This window comes from Chinchilla lanigera, unplaced genomic scaffold, assembly GCF_000276665.1.
Source record: "Chinchilla lanigera isolate Chin_1 unplaced genomic scaffold, ChiLan1.0 scaffold00023, whole genome shotgun sequence".
Lineage (NCBI taxonomy): Eukaryota > Metazoa > Chordata > Mammalia > Rodentia > Chinchillidae > Chinchilla > Chinchilla lanigera.
This window is the reverse complement of record NW_004955424.1, coordinates 15,293,326-15,303,619: the sequence shown is the minus strand read 5'-3', so window position 1 is coordinate 15,303,619 and position 10,294 is coordinate 15,293,326. Positions and strand designations below refer to the sequence as shown.

Genomic DNA, 10,294 nt, shown 5'->3' with positions numbered 1-10,294 from the left:
GGAGGCTGAGGCAGGCGTATTACAAATGAGAGGCCAGCCTAGACAATTTAGCAAGTCCTTGTCTCAAAACAGAAGATAAAAAGGACTGAGTATGTAGCTCAGTGGTAGAGCACCCTTGGGTTCAATACCCAATACCACAATAAAATAAAATAAAATAAAAACTAAAACAGCCGCTTTACCCCCATGGAAACAGAATTGCTTCTAGTTCAAGCTACATGTTATAGTGTAAGCCTTCTAAGGACAGAAATATCTTGTTTTCTCCTATGTTAGTAGGGCCTTCTATGTACAGTTGGCTGTCCATCTCCATGGGTTCATATCAAGAGGTGGAACCAACCATGGATTAAAAATACCCAGAAAAAAATTACATTTGTATTTAACATGTGCAGACATTTTTTTCTCATTATGCCTTTAAAAAGTGTAACCAGTGATTTATGTAACATTTACATTGTACTAGGCATTATAAATAATCTGCAAATGACTTAAAGTATGTAAGAGGATATATATAGGTTATTTGCAAATATACAAGATTTGAATACCTGCAGATTTCAGTATCTGCAGGGAGTCCTGGACTCAATTCTCCTACAGATGTGAAAGGGTGACTATAATAAATACTCAATAACATTTTAAAAAAAAAACTTTTTTTGGTCTTTTTGAGACAAGGTCTCACTATGCAGTTCAGGCTGGCCTTGAGCTCATTTTGTAACCCAGGCTGGTCTCAAACTTGCAACAATCCTCCTGCCTCAGCCTTCCAAGTGCTGGGATTACAGGTGTGTGCCCCCATGCCCGCCTAAGAAATTTGTTAATATTTGATTCATTCTATAGTTCTGTAATTCTAATTATGAAAGATACTAACTAGGAAGTAACTGAAGACATCATCTATTCTAGTATCTTTTCTAAAATTCCATTCCATTCAGGATATTTCTGCCATCCAAGTACTAAGTACTACACCAGACCTGACCCTGCTTAGCTTCTGAGATCAGATGAGATGGGATACATTCCGGGTGGTATGGCTATAGGTGATGCTGGATATTTCTGACTAGAAAAACTAAATTTGGGTTTCTCCTGATTTATCTGGGGAGTATCCTTTTAATGGTGACGGGACTGGTCTGAAGCCTTATTGAGGCACAGTAAGGATGTAGCATCTTGAGGACTTTTGGTTCCTCTTGCCTCTGCCTCAGTACATTATTGTGGATCCACTGTGTGTTGTGCATGTTTGTAAGAGATACTTTAATACATAATGTAGTATGTAAATTTGAATTTAGAACTTCATTGAGAAGGAAAACCTATATACTGTATAATCTACTCAGAAATTGTTTAAATAAAAAACTAATCAGGTTCAAATAGTAATGGGAGAAATCAGTTTGGATAGTAATAATAGGAATTTGCTTTATTTTTTATTAAAACAATACTGAACTGCCAGGCTTGGTGGTGCACGCATGTAATCCCAACCCTCAGGAGGCTGAGGCAGGAGGATCGTTGTGAGTTCGAGGCCAGCCTGGGCTACAAAGTGAGCTCAAGGCCAGCCTGAGCTGCATAGTAACTCTGTCTCAAAAAGACAAGAAGACAAAAAAAAAAAACAAAACAAAACTGAACTAAATGTGTATTTTGATACACCTAGTAGTAAACTTGTCTTAATTTCTTTTGTCCTATACACATATTTAACAATTCCTTTTCTCTTGAAATAATATGATAAATTAGTTTTGATAGAATAATTTCTTAGAATTAGAAATGAGAGGAAAATAACTTGGAAGATAAAGTACTGGATAATCATTGGTGCTTTTTTTTTCCTTAAGTCAGGCTACTTTTCTAGTATGTTCAGTGGTTCTTGGAAAGAATCCAGCATGAATATTATTGAACTGGAGATTCCTGACCAGAATATTGATATAGAAGGTACTATCTCTTTTTATGGAAAAATTATAAAAATTAACCCTTATTCTTTTGGTAGAGCACATTTTTGTCTAACCTCATTGGCTAGAGATAAAGCTCCATCTAACACCTGAAGGTGATAATTTTATATTACTTTACACCCAAGTTTATCAGTTCTATTCTTCATCATCCCTATTCTTTACCCATATGGTGTTTACCAATCTATTTACTCACCTTTGTAAATGTCTGCCCAGAATGTGGTTGTAGGAGGAAGGAAGGGAAAGTATCACTTACTAAAATTATGTGATCTTTTAAAAAATTAATAAATCTCTCCTAAATAAAAAGAAATGAGTCACGTAACTGATGCTATTGTAGATTACCGAGACTTAGAGCAATTACAGGACTTGTTTTGGGTCTCTAAGCAGTTAGTAACCCTGCAGTCAGACTGTAGCTCTCCCTCTTTCTATTCTGGTGCTTCTGCTCCCCTCGTGAATAGAGGCACCCAGTGTCCACTACGCAGACGAAGAGAAGACCTGAGTGTTACAGATCATGAGGGGCATTGTTGAGAGGGCAGTGGAGAAGAGGACAGCCAGGCTTAGATAGCGGCATGGCAGGGCCTGGGGCTGGGGGAGTAGCGCTAGGGAGGGATGCTGCCAGCGAGCGTGGCCTGGACAGGCCTGCAGCTGTGTGCCCCATTGCTCCCTTGCTGCGTCCCCCAGTGGCAGAGCACAGAAGAGGCAGAATTAAGTTTATCATTGAGTCTGTGTATTGGATTTAATGTTTGTGTTACTCGGGGCTCTCTTGTAAAACTTCTTCCAAGGGTATGTGAGTTCTGATCCTAACTACTGCCAGGTTTTGATGTAGAAGAATGCACCTAGATTTGTTACAGTAAATGGAAATTTACAACATTGCTCTTACATTAACACCATCAATCAGTAACCATTACTGCCATTTCAGTCGTGACATTTCTCTTATCCTTTTATGTACGTACCAGATTCAGACAGATGTCTGTGTGTGAAAACAATTATTGTTGTTATTTTTGCAGTAATCTTATCTGTGTTGTTATTGTTATCTCATTCTGCATATGTATATTACTTGCAGCACTGCAAGTTGCTTTTGGGTCGCTGTATCGTGATGATGTCTTAATAAAGCCCAGTCGAGTCACTGCCATTTTGGCAGCAGCTTGTATGCTGCAGTTGGTACGTATCACATTATTCAAAAAAGATTGCAGCAGTGTCTTCGTTAGTGTCTCTTCCAAAAACAAAATACAGCTTAGCTTTTATAATTTTTAAAATAAAAATGAAATGCATCGATAACATTTATTATAAATCATTTTAAATGCTTAACCAACACTAATTTATTTCGGAGGGGTTATGATGTCTGGGTACAATGAATGCAAGCTGTTTCCATGTAGCTTAGTGTGACTATAATGTAGAAAATATTTACTCAGGTTCATTTGCAAATTTCTGTTAATTATTGATCTTGACTATTAAGTAGTTTCTAATTACTAATTTAGTTCACAAGTTCAAAAGAATCAAATGCTACTATGTAGACTTTTTCTTAATTATGAAATAACTGCACTATATGTGTGCATTTTACTAATAGAATGACAGGCTTATTCATTCAACAGAAATGTATTAAGTAGGATGTCAAACTAGGCCTAAAGAACCAAAAGTAAATTAAGATGTAGTTCCTAAATTAAGATGTAGTTGGGAGAGTTGCTGTACGAACCCAAAGTAAAATAAGAGCTATCCAATATTATATGTATGATAATATTAATGTATGACGGTATTATATGTATGGGAGGGGCAGAAGGCCGATCATGAAATTCCTCTATGCCAGTGAGGGCAAACCTTTTAGAGCTTTCAGTGATACAGGCACCGCACTGTGGCACACGTGCTGTATGTTCACTGCCACTGCTCTGTACATTGCTTTGTATGTAAGTACGGTTAGGTGATTCTAATCAGAGGAAAGGCAAGGTTACGTTTCAGAAAGAATACGAACAATAAATTAAAAGAAAGATGAGTACAGAATTAGACACAAAAGCCTACTTCAGTAGTCCAGATGAGGCCTAAGTTAAGGTAGTATAAATAAACATGGAGAAAAAATGCGTATCTGAGAAATTAAGGAAGGATAATTCCCGGGATATGGTGTCTGAGGAAATGTTAAAGAAGAAGTGGGAGGGCTCCAGAATGACTTCCAGGTAAGTTTAAAAACCGCGTAGAGTCAGTGTATTACTTTAATCCACATTTTCCTTTTATCAGCATTTACATGCTGGTTTATTTGAAGAACTAATTAATGACTTGCTAAATATCCTTGGCCGAGATTTTGATTTTTAAAATATTTTTATTCTTTCAATATTTAATTTTGAATAAGTATATCTTATTTTCAAACTTGCGTCTTTTGGTTTTAACATTGTATGTCTGGTTTCTGCCTTATTTTTAAAATTTACTAACTTACTAATGTACTTGCATGATGAGTATATTTCAGAAATTGCAATGAAAAATGACAGTATTCTTTCATACAAAAGGTAGTTCATTTGAAACCTACTTAATCAATTTAAATTAAAACATGAGTTGTTTAGAACTATAATGTACTTGTTTTAGGGGCATCTCGTACTGATAGCGCTAATTCATATCATTTGTGGAACTCATCCCTGGATTGTCCGATCACAGAATGACGCCAGAGAAATTTACAAAAGTCCCAGAGGTGGGAAAAATAGAAAATAAAGAGAACAGTAGTACATACTCACCCCGCAAAAAAGTTAGTTGAATACTTGCTGGATTTTTTTCCATATTTTTATTGGATTCATAAAAAAAAAAAAAAAAAACCCTTAGGCTTGCTGCACTTAATCAGTTTTCTTTCTTTCTACCTTTTTTTTTCCTTTTTCATATGTAAAGCACATATCAGAGCTAATTTTTCCCAATGAAATGGGCCTTTCCAGTGCTTATTTATATTTGCAGGATGGTTTAATACAACAGTGTGGTGAGACAATGAAGGAAACAATTAATGTGAAAACTGTATGTGGCTATTACACATCAGCAGGGACCTATGGATTAGATTCTGTGAGGAAAAAGTGAGTTACCCTTTCTTACTTTTCTTCCCATCCCACTTCTGGGAATTCGGTTGCTTTGGTTTCTTAAGAGAATGTATAGCTATTAGAAAAAAAATAATAGGGGGATATAATTTTATTATCTAAAAAACCCCTTTTTGATTTTGGATTAATAAATTCCTCAGGAATTTTGTTTTTGTAAGTGAACAAAGATGGGTTATATATAAGCATAGGTGTAATGTACACCTGTGACTCCAGCACTCTGGGAGGCTGAGGCAGGAGAGTTGCAAGTTTTAGCCCTGCCTAGGCAATGTGACCACTTAGTGAGACCCTGTCTCTATATAAAAATTAAAAAGGGCTGGGGATGCAGCTCAGTGTGAAGGCCCTGAGTTCAATTTCCAGTAATGAAAAAAAAAAAAAAAAAGGTATAAACAGGCATTATAGCTATGTCAGTACTGGCAATTTTTAATCTATTAAAAATTAATGAACTTATTTTCAGATTTTAAATATGGAAATATATAAGCCCCTTCATAAACCATTTAACCCAAACTTCAACGATGGTTTCTTAATTAGAAATGATCTTATTTATATAAAAGAAATATTCCCTTAATAACTACTGACAAAAACAGTACTAAATTTCAGATTATTCTAAAATTTTTGAGCATGTCCTAGCAAGATTAATGCCATGTTCTTATTAATAAATTCAAACTACATAATAGATAATGTAATAATTACATGTTATAATTTCAGGTGCCTTGAATGGCTTCTAAACAATTTGATGACTCATCAGAATGTTGAACTTTTTAAAGAGCTCAGGTATTTGAATTTTAAATAACTTCATAATAAATTATCCTAAAACAACATTTTTCATTTGTTAAAGTATGTAAGTTACTTCTGTAGAACATGAAAAGTACACAATTAATGAAAGATACTGTGCCTATATTCATAAACTAAAGAAAGGCAGCCCAAATTTTTTTGTTGTAAATGATAAAATGTATAACTATCGTCTTAATCAATTTTAATAGAAAAATGTATTGCTGTTATGCGACTAAGTTTCAAGCGCTATCTCACTTCTGCTGGGCCCTCAGAGAATCTAAAGGTCGGGGTTATAAAGGGCACAGAGGTGATTGTGTCATGCTTTCTGCTGTCAGGGAGCCTTTTGGAGAAATGAAGATATTTGAGATAGATCTGAGAAACTCAAGAGTGGAAAGGAACTTTTGAAGACTTTAGGGTACAAACCTCGGAGTGTGTGGCATTTTGAAGGGAATGTGTAAAGCCAAAGATTTAACTTCCTGAGATGTCAGTCGCATTGTTTTTATAGTGAGAAAGGTGTGAGAGAGGTGTACACTTTTATGTTTAAATACATCATGCTACTGACTCTTTTTTTTTTTTTTTTTTTTTGTTACCAGGAATCGAACTCAGGACCTTGCGCTTGCTAGGCAGACGCTTGTACCACTGAGCTATATCCCAGGCCCACTTAAATACATTATGGAATAAAATATTCAGATTTCTTTTAATTCTCAATATAAAATACAGTTTATAATTTTTTGTTTTGTTTTTTTTTTGGCTTCATTGAGACCGGGTCTGGCTATGCAGTTTAGGCTGGCTTGAACTGTCTATGTAGCCCTGGCTGACCTTAAACTCCCAGTGTCCTCCTGCCTCAGCCTCCACAATGCTGGGATTACAAGTGTACGCCACCATGCCCAGCTTATTTTTTTGTTTTGTTTTGTTTTGGTTTTTTGGGTGCTTTTTTTTTCCTGGTACCAGGAATCAAACTCACAACCTTGCACTTGCCAGGCAGGCGCTGTGCCTCCGAGCTAAATCCCCAGCCCCTTGTCTTTTGTTTTTTTTTAATGGTTAGATTACCTTGTGAATTCTTGGGTTCTTTTCATGTGTCTTAAGAGATACTGCAATAGACAAGTTCAGAAATACTCATCACTTAGTGATGTCAAGGCATAAACAAATCCCTGCAGTATATTTGACTTCACAATAACACTTGTTCCTTTTATTTTCATAACTTCTCTTTTTTTTTTTTTTTTGGTGGTCTTAGTATTAGGAATTGAACCAAGGGCCTTTGCACTGAGCTACATCTCCAAACCTTAGTTGTCCATGTTGAACTGAAACTTACAGTTCTCCTGCCTCAGCCTCCAGAGTGCTAGGATTAAGATATGTACCACCACACTGGCCATAATTTCCGATTGAGCTTTCTTTTTTTGGTTTTGGTTTTTCTCCGGTACCAGGAACCAAACTCACGACCTTGTACTTGCCAGGCAGGCGCTTTGCCGCTGAGGTAAATCCCCAGCCTCCCGATTGAGCTTTTTCAAAGGGAATTTAAGCCAAGGCACAATTGCAAGCCCAAGCCTAACCTGGGCAATTTAGTAATTTAGTGAGACCCTGTCTCAAAATAAAAAGTGGTGCTGGAGATATAGCTTAGTGGAATGGCCTTACATTCAATCCCCAGCGCTGGGGTGGGGGTAAACACTGATAATAGAAGAATCATCTTAAAACTTCAGAAGTTCTACATACCTATAGTCCAGCACTCTGGGAGACTGAGGCATTTTTTAAAAATGTTAAAGGGTTGAGGATGTAGCTCAGTGTAAAGGCCAGCCCTGGGTTCAATCGCCAGTGTTGAGAAACAGATACACACACCCAACAAAACAAACCGAAAACCCCGGAGCTCGTCTTTTTTAAAATGGCTTAAAGGAAGAGGAAAAAACCCTAATGGTATCATTTCCACTAAGCTAAAACACATTTCTTCATCTTACTCTTTAATTGTAATAAAAAACATTTTATAACTAATCAGAACTTTTAAACTTAGAGATGAAAGGTTAGTATATGTGCTGAATCAAGCACATAGATTACTTTATTTATTTTTTAGTTTTTCTTGTGGTACCGGGAGTCGAACTCACAACCTTGCACTTGCCGGTCAGGCGCTTTGCTGCTGAGCTAAATCCCCAGCCCCGAGCACATAGATTACGTTAAAGATAAAGCTGTTTTAGTGATTTTTTTTTTTTTTTTTTTTTTTTTTTTTTTTTTGGTACCAGTAATCAAACTCATGACCTCAAACTTGCCAGACAGGCACTCTACTGCTGAGCTATATTTGCAACCCTGTCTTAGTAAATTTTGACATGTGTATTTTTTGTGTTTTGTTTTTGAGGTTTGTTGTTTTTGTTTTAACATAGTGTATGTAAGCTGGGCATGGTTGTGCACGCCTGTATCCCAGCACTCGGGAGGCTGAGGCAGGAGGATTGTTTTGAGTTCGAGACCAGCCTCAGCTACAAAGTGAGCTCAAGGCCAGCCTGAACTGCATAGACCTTGTCTCAATAAAAAAAACAAAACAAAACAAAACAAAACATAGAAGTGTATGCAAGGTGGGCCGCAGAAGGCTGCCACTCGGCGCATACTGAAGGGTACATTATTGGGGTGTTGCTGTCATTGGATTGATACATCAAAGCATATCATTTTTCTGTCAGTGTAAAAACAGATCTTTCACACCACACTTTTTGAATTAAAAGTATTGCTAATTTCCAGACTTATTAATAACAGACTCAGCTGGGCATGGTTGTGCACACCTGTAATCTCAGCACTCGGGTGGCTGAGCCAGGAGAATTGTTGCAAGTTGAAGGCCAGCTTGGGCTACAAAGTGAGTTAAAGCCAGCCTGAACTGCATAGCGAGACCCTGTCTCAAAAAGACCAAAAAAAAAACCAAGAGTCATTGAGTTGGACAAAAAACTGTTGTCATTTTTAACTCTACATTTTCATTTGATAAAAAAGTATTCAGTGTCACCAGAGTTCTTGGGAGCCTATACGAGAAGATAGGCTCACTCTTCTGTTTATCTTTTCCAGTATAAACGTCATGAAACAGCTCATTGGTTCATCTAACTTATTTGTGATGCAAGTGGAGATGGATGTATACACAGCTCTAAAAAAGGTATTGGCATAATATGATATACACAGGGTATCACCTGAATTACCATAATATGATATACACAGGGTATCACCCCAGAATTGATCGTAATAGTGAAAAACTGGAAACAGCTAATAGTGTCCAGTGATGAAGAGTGGTTGTTATGCAAGTTGTAGATGTAGTTGTAGATGCTGCTAAACTTATGATTGGATTATATCCCAATAAACCCTTAAGCTGGATATACCATTTAATATGTCTGACTTCCTGAATGTGGTAGCTTAGCCTCTCCAGTCTGAACACTTACATTCGCTACAGCTGGGCAAAATAATCTAACACAAACGCTATTATATAATAGTGTCCCATCTCCCATCTAAGTTGTTGAACCAAGTGAAAGTGAGAAACACACGGTTGTCTGAGCACCCTCCACACTATCATGAAGTTGACAAACCCTAGCCTGAGCCATGGTAGGTTGTAGAACTGCCTGCCAGAATATTGTGTGTAAGGCTTTATGAGTGATTTTAGCTTTGCCTTTGTACTTTTCTATCTTAGAATACTCACCTGTTTGTTTCAACAGCAAACATTATTTACTTAATCAGAAGTGTTCTAGTGCAGAAGGTATTATCTTACAGCATTTAAATGTTTTTTATGGTTCTCAAGAATGTTTTCAAAATTGAGTTTTGGGTGGATTAAATTAATTTTATGATTAATTTTTCTTTTAAAAAAGTGAAATTGTAATTTTAGAGACCCTTTGCCCTTCGGCCTTATGTTTCACTCCATCCTTTGGAAGCATTTCAGCATGTTCTAATCTAATTTTTATTCTGGCAACTCTGAAGAAACAAATTAGCAGTTACTCTTTTTTTAATCATCCACCTTTTATTTTGCTTTTTAAATTATTTATATTTTGGGTTTTTCCTGTAAGAAAAACCATGTACTATTTAACCATCTCTGATTTATTTCACTTAACATTATGATCTTAAAGTGCACCCATTTTCCTGCATATGACTTAAATTTATTCTTGCTCTTACTGAGTTTCATTCCATTATGTATAAATACCATGTTTCTTTAATCCATTCATCTGTTGACAGCCATATAGATGTTTCCAAGACACAGCTGTTACATATGAGTTGTGCTGCTCTAAACATGAGTATGCATGTGTTGCTGTAATATAAGGTCTTTAACTTTTCCAGGAAGGTACCTGGAAGGGGACTAGCTGGGCTGAATGGATTTCTATTTTTAGTTTTTTCAGCAAGCTCCATCCTGATTTCTTTTTTTTTTTTTTATTTTAAAGAGTAGGAGAAGGATAACAATAATGGGGGGGGCTTACCAAATTACAGACAAAGTGGTAGGAAATTATCAATGGTTATTGTTTTACATATTGTTATCTACAAGATAGTTTCTCAGGAAAACAAATAGACAAATAATAGTGAGTTACAGACAAAAGAGGTAGGAGATTATCAATAGTTGTTTTA

At 36.4% G+C, this 10,294-nt stretch overlaps 1 protein-coding gene across 1 annotated transcript in view; it reads left to right on the top strand.

Moving 5' to 3' along the window:
* The window catches only part of Gmcl1 (germ cell-less, spermatogenesis associated 1), a gene marked incomplete in the record, with an annotated part of 53,394 nt that overhangs the window by 14,826 nt on the left and 28,274 nt on the right, over positions 1–10,294 (top strand). The window contains 5 exon segments of the mRNA XM_013514713.1: positions 1,794–1,890; positions 2,968–3,065; positions 4,830–4,942; positions 5,669–5,734; positions 8,765–8,849. Coding sequence (XP_013370167.1) covers positions 1,794–1,890; positions 2,968–3,065; positions 4,830–4,942; positions 5,669–5,734; positions 8,765–8,849 — 459 coding nt within the window.